This window comes from Xyrauchen texanus, chromosome 13 (assembly GCF_025860055.1).
Source record: "Xyrauchen texanus isolate HMW12.3.18 chromosome 13, RBS_HiC_50CHRs, whole genome shotgun sequence".
Classification (NCBI taxonomy): Eukaryota; Metazoa; Chordata; class Actinopteri; order Cypriniformes; family Catostomidae; genus Xyrauchen; species Xyrauchen texanus.
The window spans coordinates 14,972,965-14,998,246 of NC_068288.1; the positions used below are offsets into that span (position 1 = coordinate 14,972,965).

General features: G+C 41.6%; 1 protein-coding gene across 2 annotated transcripts in view; it reads right to left on the reverse strand.

The window, feature by feature from the left end:
* plxnb1b (plexin b1b) overlaps positions 1 to 25,282 on the reverse strand; it is a 90,184-nt gene that overhangs the window by 23,399 nt on the left and 41,503 nt on the right. For both annotated transcript variants that reach the window (XM_052140940.1, XM_052140941.1), the window contains exons 6-20: positions 23,952 to 24,052; positions 21,487 to 21,619; positions 20,377 to 20,533; positions 19,832 to 19,940; positions 19,464 to 19,572; positions 15,676 to 16,536; positions 14,283 to 14,417; positions 14,073 to 14,195; positions 12,936 to 13,026; positions 12,482 to 12,648; positions 10,733 to 10,884; positions 10,443 to 10,548; positions 6,744 to 6,880; positions 6,455 to 6,631; positions 1,606 to 1,759 (exon numbers count right to left, since the gene is read on the reverse strand). In XM_052140940.1, the coding sequence (XP_051996900.1) occupies positions 1,606 to 1,759; positions 6,455 to 6,631; positions 6,744 to 6,880; positions 10,443 to 10,548; positions 10,733 to 10,884; positions 12,482 to 12,648; positions 12,936 to 13,026; positions 14,073 to 14,195; positions 14,283 to 14,417; positions 15,676 to 16,536; positions 19,464 to 19,572; positions 19,832 to 19,940; positions 20,377 to 20,533; positions 21,487 to 21,619; positions 23,952 to 24,052 (2,712 nt within the window). The remainder of the gene's footprint in view (positions 1 to 1,605; positions 1,760 to 6,454; positions 6,632 to 6,743; positions 6,881 to 10,442; positions 10,549 to 10,732; positions 10,885 to 12,481; positions 12,649 to 12,935; positions 13,027 to 14,072; positions 14,196 to 14,282; positions 14,418 to 15,675; positions 16,537 to 19,463; positions 19,573 to 19,831; positions 19,941 to 20,376; positions 20,534 to 21,486; positions 21,620 to 23,951; positions 24,053 to 25,282) is intronic.

The window sequence follows — 25,282 nt, forward strand, 5'->3', positions numbered from 1 at the left end:
CACAACCCCTAAACCCAACACATCCCCTAAACCCAACACAACCCCTAAACCCAACACAACCCCTAAACCCAACACATCCCCTAAACCCAACACAACCCCTAAACCCAACACAACCCCTAAACCCAACACATCCCCTAAACCCAACACAACCCCTAAACCCAACACATCTCCTAAACCCAACACAACCCCTAAACCCAACACACCCCCTAAACCCAACACAACCCCTAAACCCAACACATCCCCTAAACCCAACACAACCCCTAAATCCAACACAACCCCTAAACCCAACACAACCCCTAAACCCAACACATCCCCTAAACCCAACACAACCCCTAAACCCAACACATCTCCTAAACCCAACACAACCCCTAAACCCAACACAACCCCTAAACCCAACACATCCCCTAAACCCAACACATCTCCTAAACCCAACACATCTCCTAAACCCAACACAACCCCTAAACCCAACACAACCCCTAAACCCAACACATCTCCTAAACCCAACACATCCCCTAAACCCAACACAACCCCTAAACCCAACACATCCCCTAACACAACCCCTAAACCCAACACAACCCCTAAACCCAACACATCCCCTAACACAACCCCTAAACCCAACACATCCCCTAACACAACCCCTAAACCCAACACATCCCCTAAACCCAACACAACCCCTAAACCCAACACATCCCCTAAACCCAACACAACCCCTAAACCCAACACAACCCCTAACACAACCCCTAAACCCAACACATCCCCTAAACCCAACACAACCCCTAAACCCAACACATCCCCTAACACAACCCCTAAACCCAACACATCCCCTAAACCCAACACAACCCCTAAACCCAACACAACCCCTAAACCCAACACATCCCCTAAACCCAACACATCCCCTAAACCCAACACAACCCCTAAACCCAACACATCCCCTAAACCCAACACAACCCCTAAACCCAACACATCCCCTAAACCCAAACCCTAAACCCAACACATCCCCTAAACCCAACACAACCCCTAAACCCAACACATCTCCTAAACCCAACACAACCCCTAAACCCAACACATCTCCTAAACCCAACACAACCCCTAAACCCAATACATCCCCTAAACCCAATACATCCCCTAAACCCAACACAACCCCTAAACCCAACACAACCCCTAAACCCAACACACCCCTAAACCCAACACACACCCTAAACCCAACACAACCCCTAAACCCAACACATCTCCTAAACCCAACACAACCCCTAAACCCAATACATCCCCTAAACCCAACACAACCCCTAAACCCAACACACCCCTAAACCCAACACACACCCTAAACCCAACACATCCCCTAAACCCAACACATCCCCTAAACCCAACACATCCCCTAAACCCATACATTGACTGCACAACACACTCTTCATAGGCAACACACTTCCGGATATTCCAATATTCTAAATTCTATTCTCCAACATTCGTTTTAGCACCCCTAGAACTGGGCCTGCTTAAGTATTTCCAAAATACAGTATTGTGATAAATCAAAATGATCAATTTGCATTTAAATTAATTTAATGAGGTTTATGAGCTAGGTAAACAAGGTTAAACATAAAAAAGCACCTGTTTGATAGTGTAGTGGTCACTCCTAGATCTTCTCTTCTGACTGCGTTTGCTCCAGTGGGAGATGGAGTCTGTGGGGACCACCGTCACTCGCATCCGTGGGTCCTGAACAACATCAAGATTCTGGCCCAAAACTTCTATTACACGACCACCACTGACGTATAAAGGAAGAGATGTTAAAACTTAGAAGATTTGCAAAGTAGTCGAAATAATAGCACACCTCTTTTCAATAAGCCACACAATCTGAATGATCATAATCGTGAATGCAGGACGAGTGCCAAAGTGTGATTCTTTGTTAAAATCCTTAACCCTAACAACTGAACAACAGATAGAGATGCTTGCCTTCACCAGCGTCACGGTAACACTTTATATAACTTTGACTAATAAATAAAGAACAAACATTATATAATGCTTAACATTAGTTAATGTACTATATATAAAAAAAGTTACAAATATAGAAATAATGTGCATGTAAATGTTTACTAATGAATTTAACTAATATTAACTAATGATCTGTTAAGCATTAAGTCATGTAAATACTAACCGTACAAATGTTATTTAACTTTCATTCCTAAATGGCACTGTACTTTTTAACAAATGTTATATAATGATCAACAGATAATTTTTTGATGTACATCGGAAAGCTTACAAAAGTCCTTAAACTTTTTTTTATTTTTATAAGTGATTCATAAATTAGTTTAATTTTTACAGTACATTTATGTTTTCAGAATTGTTTTATATTTTTCACCACTTTACACATTATTTTGGTCTTGATTTATTGTTGATTTGGCAGGATTGTGACAGTTTCCTCCACACATCTCTCAGGTTGTCCATGTGCTTTTGTTTTCTTTTTCCCTCGTGTTTCCCACAGGTGTTGCTCAGCAGCACGATCAACATTGTCATGGCATCGCTGATTAGCGCTGCTTGTGATTATGGGCAGCACCTGATTTCAATCCTTCCTTCCCTTTATATTCTCTCCTTTGTCTTGCCTTCCTTGTCAGATCGTTGTGCTGTGTTTAGTCTCCAGTCTAGTTGTTCCTGTCTGTTTCCAGTTTTCCCTTTCCTTTTGGGATTTGGTGGACCACCTCTGCCAGTTGTTCCCCTTTGTTGGCATCTTTGGAGAGGCACACCGAACCAGTTATTGTCCACCAGGAGGCGGGCAAGTCAACGCCAGGTCGTTTGGGTGCCTCTCGGCTCCTCGATGGCATCACCAGACAAAGCATGCTGTCGACTGCCAGGAGGCGGTGTCCATTCCCACTGCAGTGCTTCTCACCACTCGGAAGAGCAGGAGAATCACCCCTTCTCTTCAGGCATTGACTGTGCCCATGGTGGCCATTCCCCTTTCACTGCCAGTGCTCACTGCCACAGAGCCCGTTTCCCTATCACTGCCCATGACCACTGAGGCCGTCCCTGTCACTGCCCACGACCACTGAGGCCGTTCCCCCATCACTGCCTGTGCCCACGGCCAAGGAGGCTGTTCCCCTGTCACTGCCTGTGCCCACGGCCAAGGAGGCCGTTCCCCTGTCACTGCCTGTGCCCACGGCCAAGGAGGCCGTTCCCCGGTCACTGCCTGTGCCCACGGCCAAGGAGGCCGTTCCCCTGTCACTGCCTGTGCCCAAGGCCATGGAGGCCGTTCCAATGTCACTGCCTGTGCCCACGGCCATGGAGGCCGTTCCCCCGTCACTGCCTGTGCCCACGGCCAAGGAGGCCGTTCCCCCATCACTGCCTGTGCCCACGGCCAAGGAGGCCATTCCCCTGTCACTGCCAGTGCCCACGACCACTGAGCCCGTTCCCGTCACTGCCCATGACCACTGAGGCCGCTCCCTGTCACTGCCCACGACCACTGAGGCCGTTCCCCTGTCACTGCCTATGCCCACGGCCATGGAGACCGTTCCCCTGTCACTGCCTATGCCCACGGCCATGGAGACCGTTCCACTGTCACTACCTGTGCTCATGGCCATGGAGGCTGTTCCCCTGTCACTGCCTGTGCCCACGGCCAAGGAGGCCATTCCACTGTCACTGCCTGTGCCCATGGCCACGGAGTCCGTTCCACCGTCACTACCTGTGCTCATGGCCACGGAGGCCGTTCCCCCATCACTGCCTGTGCCCACGGCCAAGGAGGCCGTTCCCCTGTCACTGCCTGTGTCCACGGCCAAGGAGGCCGTTCCACTGTCACTATCTGTGTTCATGGCCAAGGAGGCCGTTCCCCCGTCACTGCCTGTGCCCACGGCTAAGGAGGACGTTCCCCTGTCACTGCCACGGAGCCCATTCCCCTGTCACTGCCAGTGCCCACGACCACTGAGCCCATTCCCCTGTCACTGCCCACGACCACTGAGGCCGTTCCCTTGTCACTGCCCACGACCACTGAGGCCGTTCCCCTGTCACTGCCTATGCAGTGTCAATGACCGCAGAGGCCATTTTCCTGTTGCCTGGCCTTGCTCCCGTCCTGGAGCCAACTTTCCAGTTTCCTGTGGTCATTGACAAGCATGATCAGTTCAGTGTGGCTATTGACAAGTCTGTTCAGTTCCCTGAGATTGTCCAATACCCAGAGGCTCTCGACGAACCTGTCCAGTTCCCTGAGACTGTCAATAAGTCTGTCCAGTTCCCTGTGGCTGTCGATGAACCTGTCCTGTACCCTGTGGCAGTCACCAAGCCCAGTCTGGCTTGCTTCACTTGAGCCACCCTGGCTTGTCTTGCCAGCTTCACCCTGGGCTCTCCAGCCAGTGCCTCCCTGGGTTGTCCTGCCAGCACTTCCCTGGTTAATTTTGTCGGCGTCATCCGGGTCCATCCTGCCGCCACCTCCCTTGTCCAACTTGCTGATACTGTCCTGGTCAAACCTGCCAGCGCCACCCTGGTCCGTCCTGCTGTTTTGTCCCTGGACTTTATCTTATCTCCTGTTTATTTTGCTTGGACTCATGTTTTGTTCTTGTCTGCCTTGTTATTTAGTGCCGTCTACCTGTTTCCCACACCCTCCATTCCTGTTACCTAGTCTTTCATCTAGTTTTGTTTTGTCCTGATCGGGGGTACTTGATTTGGCAGGACTGCCAAAGTTTCCTCCACCCATCTCTCAGGTTGTCCATGTGCTTTTGTTTTCCTCCTTCCCTAGTGTTTCCCACAGGTGTTGCTCAGTTGCGCAACCAGCGTCGTCATGACAGTGCTGATTAACACTCATTGTGATTATGGGCAGCACCTGTTTTCAATCATTCCTTCCCTTTATATTCTCTCCTTTGTCTTGTATACCTTGTCAGATCATTGTGTTTTGTTTAGTCTCCAGTCTAGTTGAGTCGTTCCTGTCTGTTTCCAGGTCTTCCCTGTCAGTTTGTTTTTAGTTCTATTTTTAGTATTATTTAAAGTACTTAAATATTGATCTTTTTCACACCAAAAGTGATCGTGTCACTTTAGAAGACATTAATTTAACCGCTGGAGTCGTATGGATGATGTTTATACTGACTGTCTGAGAGTTTTGGAGCTTCAAAAGTCTGATCACCATCCACTTGCATTATAAGGACCTGCTGAGCTGAGATATTTCTCTATTATTCTTCAAATGTGTTCTGCTGAAGAAAGTAAGTCAAACACATCTAGGATATCATGAGGGTGAGTAAATATAAGAGAATTTTCATTTTTGGGTTAACTGTCCCTTTAAAAAACACAACGGATGATTAGTTTTAAATTTAGCTTGGGTACAACAAAAATATGTTAATCATTACAGAACATTTGCTAAAACATGTTTAAAATTGCAAGGACATATAGGAGTCAAAGTTTAATAACATTTGTAAGTATTTGAATTCACATGAACTAATGATCAATTAGGCATTACACTCTATAATGTTTGTTAATGAATTAATAATGAACGTTATTATAGTGTTACCAGCATCACTAATAAATCTACAAATAAATTGACAGAATCCCATTTAATAATTCAGCAACACTTTAGTTTTGGGATCAGAAATTATACAGAAAATCATGACTAATAATTACACTTGTAAGTGAATAGTTATAGACATATTTGGCATTATAAAGTATGTATTAAGCATTTATTGGCTCATTTCTTATTCTTGCACTATAGCCCCATTATATTTGCTTTTGGCATAAATAATTCCTTGGCTAAAAATAACAATATCAGTAGCAAGTTTGATGCAAAATACATCCTTTATAGTTTCTCAGTCCTTTGTGTGAATGTGCAGCTTATACGTATGAATTACATGTAGAATGCATATAGTGTTTCATCAAAGCGGGGAAGGTTAGGGTTAGGCATTGGTGTAGGGTTAGGTAAGGTTAGGTTTAGGGGTAGGGTTTGGTAGGGTTAGGGGTTGGTGTAGGGTGTTTGTGGGACTCTATATAAACACAATAAACAGGTTGCAGTGATGTCACTATAATGTAAGGTAGTATTTAATTAGGGGTGCAGATAGCATCTAACACTATTTGCCATTAGTGCAAAGAGGATGCTTTTTGTTGCTATTTACACTAAGCATCAAAAGTCTCTTTTTTTACATTTATTTCATACTTATAAGTTGCACATTCACATTGTGTAATAAGAACCTATAATTGATGTGTCTTGCACATTATTAGTTATTATTATCTTTTGTTTTACCTAATAAGATCATTGTTAGGAAAAAACAACTGCAATGAGGCTATTAGGCAAGGATAAGAAATCAACCAACATAGGCCTAATAAACACCTTATAATCCAAAACATGTCAGTAACTAGTTTATTACAATTACAATTATTAGTCATTCATTTTGTCACCAATAATTCACACATCAAGTGTTACCAATAAATTCTACGTGCAGGCTAACATCTTTGTTCTACTACAAGTTTCCATAAAAAAAAGAGGTAAAATGTAAAACACCTCATAAAGCTCTTCGAGGGCATGGCACGAGTAATGTTCGGGTCAGGGGTGTAGTGGTAACCATTGCCATGGAGATGTCGATCACTGTTCCCGTACCGCACAGTCACCCTGTGTTCTCCTGTCTGGTTACTAGCGCCGGTAAGACACTTGATATTGTCCTCCTGAACAACTGAAACTCTGTAGAGGGATACGAGGAAGAGAACATGCATCCTAAATACCAAGAAAGGAATGTTCATATAACACTGATCCACAGGTGGTTCTTCACTAAAGTCACAGTCTTTGCACTTACAATGCACACGGCAGATTCCCCAGCAGGACACTGATGTCAGCAACAGGACCCGTCAACAGATTTCTGCCTCTGATGGTCAGAATTGTTCCACCCGCCTGCGGTCCCCTTTGAGGAGAAACTTCCTTCAGCTGAGGGTCCTTAAAGGATGCAACGATGAGAGACGCAATAAGAAATTTTGCATTCAAGAGAACTAAAAAATATATATTTTTAAAATACACCTTGTGTAACTGCTGCATTCAGCAGACCAAAAGCAATTACGTCACACGCACATACCGCTGCTCACCGAAAGCGACGATTTAAGGCCCAAACATACCTCACGCAACAACGCGAACGCAGACGCACCTTGCTATGCTATCTCGACTCGTTTCGTAGTGAAATGTGTCAACACTAAATTCACAACCTAACACAAGTACGCGCTGCATTCTCTGCAAGGGGCACTACAGTGGATTTTCGGTTTTCAGTTAACAACTGCCATGGCGGACTCGGGCAGCAATTTAAGGAGTCTCGCCAAACAGACCCCTCGTCTCCTCTCCATTCAAATAAAACAGCGATTGAAAATGCTTGGCAAGAAATTGCAGCTTCCCTATATTCTCATAACGACACTGTGACGGGAAAATGGAAACAACTACGGGACCGATTTGTCCAAGCCAGGAAGAAATGGAAAGGTGTCCGGAGTGGAGATGCAGCAACTAGCTATGGATATCCAGTCATTTTGGACATGCTGGGATGGCTTTTTGACTTCATTAATACACCGAACCACAGAGTCAAATGTTGGAGATTTGGTAATGTTGTTTTAATGTGACTGATCATAAGAACGTTTTATTATTGTTATTAAAAGCAAACTTCAACGAGTACCATTATTAAAATGATATAGTAACATAAACACACTGGAGCAACCTGAGGTTAGGTAAACGTATCACACACACACACGCGCACACACATACGCACACACGCACGCACATACGCACACGCACACAGTCACACGCACACGGCGCGTGCTTTATTTGCGTTGAAAGATAACGGAGGGTAACTGCCAGGCACATGCCAATAGGGGCATAGTAGGTTCGTACGGCTGGACATGGTGAAGAAGCTCGTCAAATTTAACAGCTGTCATTCTGAAATACTCAAAGTGCATGTCATCATCCATCCCACACATACTGAACTAAATACTAATACTCTCCGTCCCTCCTCCTTGTATGTTTCAGAATTTAGAGTTCAAAAGTATTTAGATATTGATCTTTTTCACACTAAAAGTCATCATATTACTTTAGAGGCATTAATTTAACAACTGGAGTCATTTGGATGACGTTTATTATTCTACATGTTATTTATAGGCGTTTATGTTGACTCTGTCATTTTTGGAGCTTCAAAAGCAAAAGATCCACTTGCATTTTAAGGACCTGAGACATTTTCCTATTTTACTTCAAAATGTGTTCAGCTGAAGAAAGTCAAACATCTGGGCAGTGCTGTCCTTTTCTACACATCGCAGTTTTGTGGTCCGTTCTGCATAACGCAGCGGCTCATTATAGCTTATCGCGGCCAACCCAATGGCCCACTTGGATCTCCCAATGCCCAGTCCGCCCCCCCCGATCGGCCCCAAAGTGCGTTGGCCCACCGGGAAAATGCCCGGTATGCCAGATTACCAGTCCAGCCCTGCATGTGGGAGTAAATCCCTTTAAGGTCCCATGTAGGAACTGCAGTGGAAAGAGAGCGCAAGTATTCTCACAGGCCAGCCATGTAATGTATGGAAAGGTGTTACGGGATATTGTTCAGCTGCAATATGCACCATTCAAAAGTTTGGAATCAACATTAAGTTTGAATGTTTTTTTTTAAAGAGATTAATATTTTTATTCAACAAGGATGCATTAAAGTGATAAAAGTTAAGACATTTATAATGTTGCCAATAACTATATTTATTTCAAATAAATAGTGTTCTTAGGGTTGCTATTCATCCCATAGGGGGTTGTCCTGTATTTTACAACTTTGAAGGTGGCAACCCTAGATGTTCTTCAAACTCAAAGATATGGTGCAGATGGTAGCACACTTGCCCCTGGCGTATATAGAAGCTGGTATCTCTTGGGGACCTAGGTTTGTATCCGGCCTGGGTCTGATCCCGATCCTGTTGTCCATCTCTCCCCCACGTTCCTGTCCTTCTCTACTACTCTATGAAGAACTATATGTGTTTGTGTTTGCATTTCAAACAGTAATGATCATTTACAATCATTCTGTTTTTTGCTGTATGTTTTTTAAATACATACATTTTGTAGAGACCATGTTTGAATGTTTCAACTAGCTTTAAAAGTTTGATTGTTATACAGAATTTATAGCAAGACAAAAGGCCAGCTAGCTAGAGAGACAGCCAGACAGATGGTCAGATAGACAGCAAGACAGACCGTCAGATAGACAGCCAAGCAGATGGTCACACAGAGGGAAGGATGAACAATCAGATGAATGGATAGACAGACGATGGCCCAATTGTGTCTGCAGAGAGACTCCTTATGCTGTCCAGTGTCAAATGATCCAACCTGTATGTCTCTGCTATTCTGTCGACAAGATATTGCAGGGCCCCCAAGACCCTCAAAGGTTTTATGGGGTCCAAAAAGGGGCTTAATACACTGACAAGATTTAAACAAGCCCACCCCATGTCCCTATGCTGCTCTGATGAAAAGATATGGCTGTGTCATGTTACTTTATGGTCGCTAGGGTGCTTTTGATGGTTGCTAGGGTGTGGCCAGGCAGTGTCTAGGGTGGTACTGAATGGCTGCCTGTTAGCCAAGTCAAATGAACCCACCCTCATGTCTCTCCAATGTTCTGTGCCGAGATATGGTTGTTGCCAAACCATTGCTAGTGTGCTCTGCATGGTTTCTAGGGTCTGGCTAGGCGGTTGCCAGGTGAAACGTAAAGGCTGCTTGCTAGCCAGAGTCAAAAGAGCCTTTCCATATGTCTCTAAGATGCTCTGATCCAGAGATATCCCTCTGATACATTTTTAGTGCAACTAAATTTGCGGTATTTGAGGTTCCGGTTGCTAGGGTGCAATGATTGGATGGCCTACCTGCCTGTCTATCTACATACATACCTGCCTCCCTCCACACACTCTGCCCGTGCACTCAATGGCTTGAGTTGGGGGCGGGACTATCTGACTGTTTGAACAACTGCAGACGAGGGGCATTTTCAGAAAGCTGCTTTAAAAATCCCGTTCTTTGGCGCTAGTGTCGCAGAAATTACATTCTCCAGGTTTAATGCAAAGATATCTAATTTAAGCCAAATTGTAATGTAACATCGCATCCAAGAATGCACCGTAAAGAGCTTGGTGACAATTAAATCCAAGATGTTGGATGAAGCGAGAGAAATGTTGATTATAACACTGAAAAGTAATAATAAAATATAGCTTAAACTAATAGAATACTGACTATTTTAACCACAATGTGTGTGTGCCGTGTATATTTGTGCTCAGAGTACTGCGTTTTCCTTTCTAGCTCCTGGAACTAGTTTAGGGTTAGGTTTAGGGGTAGGTGTAGGGTTTCTGTGGGACTCCAAATAAACATAATATATAGTGTGGGAATGTTGCAAGACTTTCACATCTAGACACGATTGTAGTTTTTCTCTGCAAAATGGAACTACTGAGTCACTACAGGTTTGGGTGGAGACCAAATACCAGCACATGTCTTAGTTGCTAGTTCATAGTGAATGTACTTTTACCTGATAGCAAAATCGCTGACTCGACAGGCCAAATCCTCCACCCGTGATTTTCACTGAGATGTGACCTGACTTCTCCTCTCCACTTGATGTAGTTAAACATACAATTCTATAAGATAGAGAGCAGATATTACACACACACACACACACACACACACACACACACACACACACACACACACACACACACACACACACACACACGACATACACAGAGACAAAGCAAATGAGCAAATGTCTTTTTATAAAATGTAATTAGTACACATGATTGGCAGCAGCGTGTCTGTGTTCACCTGGAGGATATCTCATATAGGTGTGGTATAACAGTGCAGGGCACACCCGCGACAGTCACAGACTGTAGGACATCCTGAGCTTTTTGTCCCAAGTTAGATCCAGAAATAGTTAAAGTAATGCCTCCCTCCACCAAACCAGACAGAGGCTCCACCTAGAGACAGACAACCAGCATCTTTAGGACTAAAGCTTTGGTAGAAGTACCCTCATGTGTGATGTCATGTAGCACGGGTGGTGTGAAAATGAGACCTATTGTACTTCTCCAAGTCAATACACACACTGCTTCTGTTGTTTTGGTTGTTATTTTCTATTTGCAATAAATGTAATTCACTGAACCTTTCTGATAGCAGTGAATGCTCGTTTTTTATCACAATCACTGTGTCAGTGAATTGCATAATTGATTGCTCATTGAAATATAGATCATGCACGTGTCCTTCTTGGGTGTTTTTTTGACAAAGTCAAAACGATGTGGCTTGCTTTAAAATTAAAGCCACATCCTACTCAAAGAGCATTAATACAAAAACATTTAATATTTATTGGAAAATGGAAAATAAGATTAAAAGGTATAAATACAGTTGAAGATAAAGGTCAAAAATGGTTTCGCTTCCCACACATCCCTTGCCACATGATTTATAGTTTAAATTGGTGATTGTGTTTATTATAAAGAAATAAATTCATAATCAGACTTTTTATATTTACCATCTCTCTCTCTCTCTCTCACACACTATATATATATATAATATACCTGTGTGTGTGTGTGTGTGTGTGAGAGTGTGTTTGTTTGTGTGTGTGTGTGTGAGAGTGTGTTTGTTTGTGTGTGTGTGTGTGTGTGTGTGTGAGAGTGTGTTTGTTTGTGTGTGTGTGAGTGTGTGTGAGAGTGTGTTTGTTTGTGTGTGTGTGTGTGTGTGTGAGAGTGTGTTTGTTTGTGTGTGTGTGAGTGTATGTGTAGTGTGTGTGTGTGTGTATTTGTAGTGTGTGTATGTGTGTGTAGTGTGTGTGAGTGCATGTGTGTGTGTGAGAGTGTGTTTGTTTGTGTGTGTGTATGTGCGAGTGAGTGTATGTGTAGTGTGTGTGTGAGTGTGTGTAGTGTGTGAGAGTGTGTTTGTGTGTGTGTGAGAGTGTGTTTGTGTGTGTGTGAGTGTGTGAAGGGTGTGCGTGCGTGTGTGTGTGTGTGTCTGTGTGTGTAATGTAGTGTATGTGTGTGTGTAGTGTGTGTGTGTAGTGTATGTGTGTGTAGTGTGTGTGCGTGCAAGTGAGTGTGTGTGTGTGTGTGTGTAGTGTATGTGTGGGTGTAGTGTGTGCGTGCGTGCGTGCGTGCGTGTGTGTGAGAGTGTGTGTAGTGTATGTGTGTGTGTGTGCGTGCGTGTGTGTGAGAGTGTGTGTAGTATATGTGTGTGTGTAGTGTATGTGTGTGTGCGTGTGTGAGAGTGTGTGTGTAGTTTATGTGTGTGTGTAGTGTGCGTGCGTGCGTGCGTGTGAGAGTGTGTGTAGTGTATGTGTGTGTGTGTGCGTGCGTATGTGTGAGAGTGTGTGTAGTATATGTGTGTGTGTAGTGTATGTGTGTGTGCGTGTGTGAGAGTGTGTGTGTAGTTTATGTGTGTGTGTAGTGTGCGTGTGTGTGTGTGTGTGAGTGTGTGTGTGTGTGTGTGTGTGTCTTCTAGAACCTTTAAAACCTGTTAATTTAAAATTCACTTGTGCTTTATTTCGGGTTTTTTTCACTTTATTTGGAGAAGTTTTAGTATTTGACAAACTGCATGAATGAGAGGAGCAGGACAGGTCAGTTCGATGCGCTGGAAACAGGACTCTCTGTGAACACAACTGGACTGAGGAGTTCTACACCACACACAGCTGTACTTCTGATCTGCAGAGTGACAGCGGCTACAGTCCGAGTGTCCAACTGAACAGTTATACAACGTCACTGAAAGAGTGAGAGCACAAGAACATTTAAATTACACTGCTGTAACAAAACAACAGAGCAGACTGATTCGAACTCAAATATATAGAGCACAGAGGTGTTGAAGTTGACCTCATTTCTGCACCACCATAATGGAATTGCAAAAATAACTCAACTTTCTGAATTCAGAGAGTATTCAGAGTACTCCCTTACTTTTCAATAAAAAAGTAATTTCATTACAGTAACAGTACAGTAACACTCACACACACAAATTGGTGACATGTGGACCAGATGAAAGGTATTGTACTCACCGTAAAGATCAGTGCTATCAATATGAAAAGTGTCTTTTCTCTTCACATACACCATGGCATTATACTCCTTAACTGGATCGGAATAGGAATACTGCAGGATAGATGGGAAGAATTCAGATAATAAATGACAGCTGTAAACTAAAGAGTGCAGTATTGATTTATTTTCCTGTCCAGTCATCGAAAATGGGCTTTATTTATTTACTTAATACATTCCTTGCTTATTGTGCAATACTTACATTTTAAAAGGACATTTTTTACTCTAAATCTATAAAAAAAATAGTAAAAAGCACTTAAATATTGATCTGTTTCTCACTCACACCTGTCATATCACTTCTGAAGACATGGATTAAACCACTGGAGTCTTATGGATTACTTTTATGCTGCCTTTATGTGCTTTTTGGAGCTGGTCACCATTCACTTGCATTGTACGGACCTACAGAGCTGAAATATTCTTCTAAAAATCTTAATTTGTTTTCTGCAGAAGAAAGAAAGTCACACATCTGGGATGACATGAGGGTGAGTAAATGATGACAGGATTTCAGTTTTGGGTGTACTGTCCCTTTAAATGCTCTGAAGATGATTTATAAGCCATCAAAACAGCAATGCTTCTGTTAAAAGAGCAAACTGATGCTGCAGTGTTTGTACAGGTGAACGACTATCAGAAGACAGCTTAATTTACCGTGACACCTTTCTCTGCAAATATTTGCTAAATAGGTTTTTTTAGAATAACTCATCGACTCGTTGATGCATATTATTTAAGAAAAGTAAATGTTTATCATTCATTTTGTACATCTCTCCGGGTGCCGACGTCGAAGTTGAAGTTTCCATGTTGGAAATCCGACTTTAAGTGGCGTTCCATTGCACTTCTCCCAGTAGGGAGGTGGACTTTCAGCACTGAACTCTCACTAATCTGTATTTTTATAACTACAATTATCTTATCATGTAATATATTAATATTATATTATATTATAAAAACAATTCAAAATATTAGCTTATATCAGGCTAATCTGGCCGAGCGGTAAGGTGCAGCTGAACACACCTACAGTAATGTGTGTATTAAAGGTGCTGTATGTAAGATAAATCAGATGTCCATGGCAGAGAACAGCTTTTATGTTTGTTTGTTTGTTGTTGTGGTACCTGGTGAGCAAGACAGGTGATGTCAAACAGTGAAGGATTCGCCTCATTCACCAGCACATCGGCATCAACTACCACCGTCTGCCCCTCGATCACCAATACACACTCGTACTCCAGTTCCTCGTCCTAGTCACAAATATGTGTTTACATTTTTGTAAAAGCATGCATATTATTTGGGAAAGCAGGAGGAAGTTTATTTCATTATTGATTTACCTGATAGAGCTGCAAATTGCGTGCCAGCAGAGAAATCTTCCTATCGGTGTGTACAGGAAGTAAAGAGGATCCTTGAATCTTCTCCACACACGGGCAGGCAGATGCCCCCCAATTGACAGATGAGCCTTCATCAGCCTGGTTTAAAAAGCCCAGTTCAGTAATATGTTGTTTAACACACATACACAAAACACTGCTGTGTGTAAATCCACAAGATTTTCCCCAATACTGTCAATCATTTTGGTAACCCTTTCTATGAAGCTCATATTTATAATGCATTGTGCATTAGTAATGACTCATAATACACATTATAATCTGTTATAGCTGCTCATAAATAATTGTAACCACAACTATAATACATTAGAATAATTTCCTATTCATAGTTACATTACAGTATAATGCGTTTATAATGTATTATATATACAGTATATTTGTAATATATATAACAGGTATGCTTTCATTAACGTGACAAATGAATGTCTGCTTATAAACATCCCTAAAAAGTGCTTATAAAACATTACAACTCATGCTGGAAGTTACACACATTACACATGCACACAATATTAAATAACTCCCGTTCAATGTACATTTTGAGATATTACGAGAAGGTTGAAATATATCCGACAATGTAAATATCTAAATATCACACATTTAGCCAAACTTATAATAATACATTAAAAAACATCAAACTGCTTCTATACTGAACTCTATTCAATAAACTTGAACGTTTGTGCATCTTACTCATAAATAACTTCATTATATACGTTTGACATGTGCTGTATGTTATATGTTTGTGTTATGGCTGTTTATAAGAAGATATTACTTTTGAAACTTAAAGCAGGTAAAGAACACTTATAACATGATCATAAAACCTTTTGATTGTTTACACATCGTGCATTAGACTCTAAATTATAACTACGAATATCTGTAGATATAATTATTAATGAGAAGTCGTGACGTATTATGAGACATTATGAATGCAGAATAACACATATACAGTGCATTAGAAATATGGGCCTCATAGAAACAGAACTGCACGCGGCTGTAAACACTCCCATATAACTTAATAGAAAAGACAAACGTCAGGTCCAAACGTTGTTTTTGTCTTTTCTATTAGATTATATGGGAGTGTTTATAGCAGTGTGCTGTGTAAATTTGGTCCATTTGTGATCGTCACCTGCCTCAATGTTTGGATGTGCTATGCACACTAATACTACTCTACACAGAAGGTGTTACCAACAACAAAACCAATGCCAAAGCTCTAAACATAGCACTTTCCCAGAGTAAATACATCAACAAAAACACAAAGGGAAACTAAAGAACACAAGACTAAGAGTTTCGATTTGACTCTACAGAGAAAACTCGCTTGGTATCAATTAAAGATGTTTGGACTCACCGATAGGTCAGCCAGGTCATCCTGGTAATCAGCTCCGAAGTCTGTTCTCAGGAGGTGGAGGTATATTGGGGCATCACCATCTGATTCTCCGTCCCCTGATAAGACTGTAGATGCAGAAAATGTGAGCGTTTCATTCTCTGCCAGTTCCACCTCTTCGGTTTCCTCCACGTCACGGACAGCGGAAATGGTCTTCTCTGAGGGCACAGCAGGTGGCACTCTCTCGGATGAGGGCAAGAGGTCATCAGACATGTCTGGGTCAGGATTTGCAGGTAAATCAGTAGATTGAGTTTCATTTGTGGGGTGAGCTGACTGCAGTGTTTCTGTTAAGATGTGTGGAGGATCACGTGTGGCTGTCAGCACTAGTCTTGGCATTTCTGTGAGAGGGAATGTCTGACTTGAACCCGGTGACGATGGCAGTCTTTTCTCCTCGGCAGCTTTGAGTAACGGCAAGTCCGTTTTTAAAGAGACTTCCAAACTGGTAAGCGTAACCACATCGGTGTCCAAAGCCTCCGTTTCAGGTTTTGTAACTAGAAGCTTTTGTTCTGAAATGTTCTCTGGCAAAGAGAGTGTGAAGGCTGGCTGTACTGTGGTAGCCAGGGCTCCGGCTGTGGAAGAGGGGAGAAAGGCACTTTTGGGAGCAGCAGATGGGTTGAAAAAGGAAGAAACCTCAGTTGGTGGTATTGGTTTCACAGGTGCAGGGGTGGTTAGTGATTCCAGTGTAGTAGTTATATTTTCAGGTTTAGTAGTTGGAGGTTTAGTATAAGTCATGGTTTCAGGGACCTTTTGCGTTGTGACCGGTGAGGCCGAGAATGCAGTTTTTGGGGCTTTGGTTGCAGGAGGTTGTGTGTGGAGAGATTTCCACTAAGAATGGAAAGGGCAAGGAAAACCAAGAGAGAGAGAGAGAAATTATAATAAATAGATGGATAGATCAGTAAACAAGCAATAAATAAATAAATGCATCAAATTACAGAAAAAGGTAGAGCAAAGGTGAAGTGCATAAATGAAAATGAACAGTAAATGTTCTTGTTAATATCTGAGGATTTGAAGTACACAATGTTTCATTTGAACAATATATAATCATATGTTTTAAAACTGTTATTACAGGAATCATTTAGTTCTGAAATGAAGCACTGAATAATGAAGCTGTGATATTGGGTGATATAAGCGGTGACACGGGAGAGTTAAATGATTATCAGCTGCATGTCATGATTATGAAATCTGGCTGAAGATTAATTGTTTCTTCAAGGGCTTTCATAATTAATTGTCATATTTAATGAGGAGCATGTGTGCTTCATATATCTTAAGAAGTAATGTTTACACATTTAACTTCAAATATATAAATCAAATAAGAATATACCGATATATGATTTCTTTTTAAGGCTTTAAAAACTTGAAAAGTATTGTTTTAAATATCAAAATATTTCTAAATACTTAAAATACTTAAAATATGTCTCAGTTTTGTGTTGTTTTTTGAAACTCAAAAAAATAATATTTCTATTTTTATATTTACTGTATATATATATATATATATATATATACATATACACACACACACATATATATTTAATTTATATTATATTATGCAAAAGTACAATATTTTTGCCCTAATTTCTTCCCTTTCACATGTTTTTTATTTGATTAATTTTTTTCCCTTTTCTCCCCAATCTGGAATGCCCAATTCCCAATGTGCTCTAAGTCCTCGTGGTGGCGTAGTGACTTGCCTGAATCCAGGTGGAGGAGGACAAATCTCAGTTGTCTCTGTGTCTGAGACCGGCAATCCGCGCATCTTATCACGTGACTTGTTGAGAGCGTTAACATGGAGATGTAGCGCGTGTGGAGGCTTCACGCTACTCTCCGCAGCATCCACACACAACTCACCACACGCCCCACCGAGAGCGAGAACCACATTATAGCGACCACGAGGAGGTTACTCATGTGACTCTACCCTCCCTAGCAACCGGGCCAATTTGGTTGCCAAGGAGACCTGTCTGGAGTCACTCAGCACGCCCTGGTTTCAAACTTGCGACTACAGGTGTGATAGTCAGCGTCAATACTCGCTGAGATACCCAGAACCCCATTTTAATGCTCTTTGATTAATCCCGCGAGCCCTTATTTGTCATGAAGCAAAACCTTTGAGATTTAATTTCTTCCTTGTATAACTTCACAGAGAGTCTGAACCCTCAATGACCAGGACAATTTGACATAACACGATCGTTTTAAGTGAAACCGAAGCGCTTTGCCTTCACAATCAAAGTTTATATTTGTTTGGGTATATTTTCATGGGAGATTGGCGAGAGCCAGAGCGGTTGAGAAGCCGTTCACGTGTTCTTCCGGACAGGAGCTGCTGGTTGACATTGACTGTTCGGCTCATTGATGCTCGAATGACACACAAACGTGCCATTGATGGCGTGTATATATTCACTTCAAATTCAAACAGGTCTTTCATACTGTTGGGCCAAGAACTGTGTCTTTAATCAATAGTTGCATCAGGGTCTGTACCATGCTGTAGTGCAGCCCCTTATTAAAAACACAAATCTGGCTCCTACAGTTTACTCCAATTATAGACCTGTTTCTAAATTGCCATTTCACTTTTTTGGAGAAGAATTTATCATTTCAGTCGAGTTCAGAGCACATCATTGCACAGAATCTGCACTTTTAAAGGTTCTTAATGATGTTTTGTTAACTGTAGACTCTGTAGTTTGGTGCTATTAGATCTTAATGCAGCATTTGACACCATAGATCATGATATTCCTATAGTCCGACTAGAACTGTCTGTAGGGATCCAAGGAACTGTCCTTAATTGGTTCAAATCCTACTTAAGTAATAGAAGCTTTGCAGTTACTTAGAGTGAATATTCATCTTCCATAGCCCCTCTTACTTGTGGGATCCCGCAAGGCTCTATTTTGGGACCAGTTTTGTTTTCATTATATATGCTTCCAATTGGATCAGTTTTTAGCAAACATGGAAATTCATGTTACGCATAAGATAAGCTGTGTACACGGCAAGTGCTCCGGGGCGTAGATAGCACTGATCAGTTTTTCTCTAACACCGAACACGCTTCATTATGCTGAACATGCTCTTTCACGCTCCACACGCATTGCCTCTCTCCCCCGGCCTGTGACATGTGTAGCCGTATCGTGGAGCTGCAGACATGGTTATTTCAACAGCAGACCTTAACGGAGAAATACAGTGAGCAGCAGAATAGATGGGTGGCAGGGATAAGGACTTAACGGCGTACTCACCCGTAAGAGTTGGTTATAGCTGATGATGGCATTGACAGTGGTAGCTAGCTAACCAAGGTTAGGAGGTTTAGCAAACATAATGTCAACTTTGCAGTTAAATCTTTCACCTCCGTTGTGAATAAAATCCCGTTGCCCTTTTGCACTTGACTAAACGGGCTAGCCAGCAAGCTACATGAAGAGTGTCAACTCCAATAACGTAGATTCTCATCTGTTATCACATACACTGTTAATACATAACATACATTCTGCTTAAAGGATTTAAAGGATCCTTTGTGTTTTGACACTAAAATGTCAGTTTTTACAGTAAATGAATATCGGCCTCCTTGATAACTAATAACCGTATATCGGTATAATCGTATCGTATCGGTCGACCCCTAACATGCACTTTATTACTTGATTGATACATTATAATTGATCATTTGAGTCAATAAAATAACTTTTCATTTTTAAAAACCTGAAAAACGATGATTTGATGCAGAGGAGAAGACATGTCATTTGTTCTGTGCAATATAACAGTACGGAGGGAGAAAGCAAAGATCTGCTTACATGTTCATTATAGATGATCAGTCCCTCATCACACATGGTCTTGTGGGTACACCTGTGCTGGTGCACACACCAGTTGCAGCCCCAGTGGCTTTGCACACAACCATGGCAGCTGCATAACGTGAAGGAAATGGAGAAATACCAGCATCAACGCAGCATTACATTTTGTTGAGCCGTATGAGAATATATTTTAACATTCTTTTATATCATTTTGTATTTTATGCACCATTAGTCCCCATGTAAAGCTTAAACATCATAACATTATTTCCTAAGTGCATTTATGCCACCACTGTGCCGCATTAAACAATCTGTGTAAATGCATCTCTACTTGAAATAAAGAATATTTCTGTTTGTGTGTGTTTGCAACTCACGGCATGCTCCCGGCAAGCTGCTTGACAGCTGTGCAGTCATAAAAGGTAAATTCCAGAGAAGTCACAACAACATCCCTGAACTGTAGGGACAGAGTGACTCTTACAAAATCTGATTAAAAAGAAAAGAAGAAGAAATTGGCTTCCCGTACAATTACAGCGGTTACAGAGAACTGTTTCTGGGGCATCGTATTGACATGTTTGACTATTCTAGTCACTTTAGCAAAACCCAATCTTAATGCTACACCAAATGTGTTGCAACAGCTTGTGTTGCAGTTTGTTCCAGTACCACATAATGTCCACGTGAGGTCCATGAAGAAATGGTTTACTGAGCTTGGTGTGGAAGAATTTGTCTGGACCGCAAGCCAAGACCCGAACCCCTTTTGAACACCGTTGGGATGAATTGAAACCCTAACAGGCTGCGATCACGGCTTCAACTCTTCTGGCAAGACTTTAGATTTTGGTACATGGACTCCCATTCAGACACATGCTCGGTCTTGTGAAATACAATTCATTTGTCTTGACTATTAAGTAGACAATGTCCTCACCTTGACCAGGTGGCACAGCTGGCAATGTGTGTATTTCTGGGGAGGAGCAGGTGACACCAGCCTCTGTGACAACAGCCAAACTTGAACTGTCCTGGAAGACACAAGAGTAATACTCTCCTTCTGCCAGAAAGGGAAGGCCAAGGATGGATAAAGAGATCTGGAAGAAGAAACAAAAATAAAGATGAAAGTGAGCAAGAGGCAAAGGCAATTTCACATTTAAAATTAAAGGTTCTTCAGATCAGTGTAGTCACAGTTAATGAGCCCTCATGAAACTACCCATGAAAAATAAAAGTCTTCTCGTTTTATTTATTGGCTGAAAATGTTTTATCAATGTTATCAGAAATATCAACTACTTTAACATGTATTTATTTATCTGTGTCCTTGTGCCTGCGGCCAAATCCCTGACGTGCCGATATTCACATGCAAATGAGCTTGTGATTCACCACAAATGTTTGCAGCTCTTCACCAGTAGTGGTGAACCTCCGGCAAACCTTTGGCAGGTGGCCTTGAAGCACGTTGGAATGACAGCGCTGCTCAGACTTGAGGAAGGGAATTAACTGTTGGTAAATGGTCTGCACTTAAATAGCACCTTTTTAAACCTTAGCGGTTACCAAAGCACTTTACACTGTGTCTCACACACACACACACACACACACACACTAATGATGGTAGAGCTGCATGTAAGGTGCTAGTCTGCCATTGGGAGCAACTTGGGGTTCAGTATCTTGCCCAAGGACACTTAGGCATGTGGAGTCATGTGGGCCGGGAATCAAACCGCCAACCCTGTGATTGGCAGCTGACCCGCTCTACCACCTGAGCCACAGCCGCCCCAGCCGTATAATTATCATCAAAGCTCAAAAAGTGAAATTTCTCCCCCAAATGATCTATAATAACAGAACAATATGTGGGGTTCAACCGTCCATTAGTCCACTGAAAATGCTTCTATTTTCCATATTTCTTATTCAATGCAGTTTTGTTCATTGGAGAATGTAATACACTGTATTTGAGTGAACATTTGTATTGAGATGCCAATATAAATTAAATACTTAACATTATTCAAATCCTGACCTGGGGTTTAAAAATGTGTTAATATGCATGAGTGAAACCCACATTTCTTCTCTCGTTGCGGCTGATGTTGGATGGATTGAAGAGCTCAACACTCAGGCATTGTTGCTCCACATCAAAGCTCCAAAGCCACTGATCTTTCCAACCCCCGCGTGCACACTCACTACGCAGCCCACACCTAATGCACACAGCACAATTAATGGAACAAAGGTCACATGTTAAAGTAAACAATCGGTCAAAGTAAATGATTCTGGATTAGGGCAGGGAAATTTAACACATTCATTTCTGTGATTCATATTTTTTTAACGCATTAAAAAAAATTACGCAATGAATTGCTTAAAAGTGTCCATTTGTTTATTTACTTCCAGAAACTTCACGCGATAGAAGAAAGTTGTCTGGAGTTGTTCCTGACATGCTGCAAATATATTTAGGATTAGAGTGGGGGCAGGTTAGGACATCTGCTGCCTGCCAGGAACAAACACAGGCATCTTTCTACAATAGCCGAAACTTTAATAAATCTGCAGTATGTAACAATTTTCATGTAATATTTGCCATTTTTTTGGCTTATGTGTGAACGGATTGTAACGCAACTTAAAAAATGAGCCCTTCCCGGACTTCCTAGGTTGCCTATTAAAGCCTGTAGACTGATTTTCATGCTAATGGAGCGGGTCGCTTTATCAGGGACAATCCAAAGGATGTGACGTTTATGTGCGAGAGTCTTGCCTCAGATAGTGACAACAATCTGCAACACTAGATAACGTTATCTTAGAGATGAATCCACTAAACGTCCGGCTCCAGCACAACACGACTCCTACACAAACTCAGAGTAAACCAAAAAATAACAATTATCTACTGAATCCCGTCTGGATAAGCGGGAATGTGATCGCGGTCGAGTGAAAACTACAGTGAACATCGGCAGGGCATTTGATTCCTGGAGGGACCTTCGTTCAGTTTTGGGGATCAAAACCGACCCTGAATTGGCGTTCTTCTTATGGGACAGGTAAACTGACATACCTGCAAAACGTGTGAAATATAGTGCCATAAGGATTGATCTGAACTACAATAACACATGAAATGAATGCTAGACAATGTTCAAGATAATGCAGAAAGCTCCATTCATTAGTGTAACGTAACTTACACACAACATATATACAATCTATTATTATAAAACAATAGTGCATCGATATATCAGAATGAATCACATCAATACTGAATTGTGTCAACATATTAATAATGTACAGTCTATTTTATAAACAGCTGCTCTCATCATCCACCAGATTTAGCTAACAGCTATTGCTAAAGCGGGCTAGCTAGCTAACGGCGACATAGGCTATCGTATAAATGCGGTCACTGTATCATGTAAAGAGAAGTGATCACTTCAAACTACAGACTGGCATAGACCGATATCCACACTTTGTTTTAGCCCTGTTCCAGCACTGGAGACTCAGATATAATATACAGTCTCAAAGTTCAGAACTGTGTCATATTAATTATCTCATCTGTTAGCATGATGCTGGTGAATCATGTTCAGTATCTTTGTATGTTACGTCATTGTTTTGGTGGATGCTCGTGTCACTGTGGAGTGTGTGCGCAATCACGAGCAACAGGCTGCAGTTCACTGAACGACCACAGGTGTCACTAATAACAAGCGTTTCTAAATTTCACATACGGCACCTTTAATGTTTTTCCACATTCCATGGCAAAAATTGCATATTTAAATTTTCAGGAGGAACACGCTTGACTCAACAGCACACTCTCACACAGAAGCTGATTGTGTGGAATAGTGCATGTTATTCATTAAGCGCGCCGCATGTCCCGGGGATAATAAACACGGGTGCGAATTTACTCTACAAAGGTGTGCGAGTGATATGGGAAAGTCGCCATACCTCTTCACATCTCCCAAAAACGCTCACTCACTTTTAACTTAACCACCATCAAAAGCGAAACGGCCCGAGTGAGACCCAGCGTGTGCGCGATAGAGACTGATGGATGTGGACGTTCAGCGAGCTGCAGACAGGTGCACTTGCAGATATTGAACAACATGCAGAGAAAATATTAGTTTTGAGATTTTAAACTCCAGCAAATTAAACTTCAGCATTCAATGTTTTATATCTGTATGTATAGTGTCTAATAATTCATTAAACATAAATTATTTAGATTGATATAAACTCAATCTAAACTTTAATCCTATAATTAAAAAAGTTCACTGGAAAATGCCAGATTTTGCCCAGATTTTAAATACAGCATATCTACTCTTTTATAGCATGTATACATATATTTGCATCAAAGATTAAAAAAGAAGCACATTTTAACATGAACATATTTAAATAATTAAAATAAATGATGAATAACCAGTTACTTGCAAGTTCTTCATATGAAATAAATATATTTATGATGATTTGTTGTAATGCATTATGTACCATAATTTAATTGCGATTAATTACAGAAAACTGTGTGATTAATTAGTCTAAAATATTGTAATGGATGCACAGCCCAGTTCTTCCACTTACTTCCCCTCAAGAACACACCAGCCACAATATGGATCATGAGCTAACAGACAGGACTGACAGTCTGAATGCATCTGACATTCTGCTACGGGCCTCTTCTCCACCTGTGCAAACACACAAACAACATGTCACTACTGTATTTACATTACACTAAATAACACACAAACGCAAAAGTTAATAATACAGCTGAAGAATAAAAATACATAATTATATATTCAAGTTCTTTTGTACTTATAAAAACTTTGCACTTCTGTTTTTACAATTAAAAACAACAGAACTCATATTTTGCATGTACGCATGTACTGTATATGATAAAACATCACAAATTCATACTATGTATATGTTGGGCAATTCCACGGGAATGTCAACCACATCATGGAAAAATAAAGAGATTTATCCAAAGAAACAATATGAAACTTTTTCAGTGTTAAAACACTTCCTTCTATCCCAGATAATACACAGAGACAACTGCAATTCAGTCATTCAGGGGTTAATGTTCTTGAAAACTGTAAACGCTTTGTCTCTGTGGCACCTGTGTTTGTGTAGAGCAACCCGCTTAGACCTGCCCCAACAGTACCTGACGGTTCGAACAACAGCAGACGAGGGGCGTATTCGGAAACTGTTTTGAAAACATTGTTTATTTTTGCAATTCGGTTCAGTGATGCAGAAATGACATGGGCTGATGTAGACATGGGCAGGGCTGGGGAAACGGGAGTCTTGCTCACCCAATCAAACATTTGGGAAACACGGTTGGTGCATTGGTTAAAGCAATAATGGGGGCCGACAGTGTGTTGCAAACATTTAGGACCGCCCAACCAATCACAACACAGCACCAGAAATGTGCAGTGTTTTTTATTGTTGTCATTGGCCGAAAGCAAAGACACACTCAAGAGTCCGAGACATGACGCGAGCGAGAACAGGAATAAGAGATGTTTTTGTGTAATGCATATGCCTTTAGTGCCCATAAAGAAGTGCTGTCAGTGTGCAGTGACCACGGTTCTATATCTAATTCTATTTTGTCCCGTCTCCAACTTTTACGTTTTGTCCCGCTCCCTCCCGCAAAAGCCCGCAGGTATACGTCTGCGCAAATGTTCAATTTTACAATTCCCATCTGAAAAAGAACAAAAAATGGTAGAGAACAAAAACCTGTTTTGTTAATAGTCTAACTTGACGAGTCGTGAGTTTGAATACAGGGCGCGCTGAGTGACTCCAGTCAGGTCTCCTTAGCAACCAAATTGGCCCGGTTGCTAGGGAGGGTAGAGTCACATGGGGTAACCTCCTCGTGGTGGTGATTAGTGGTTCTCTCAATGGGGCGGTGGTGAGTTGTGTGTGGA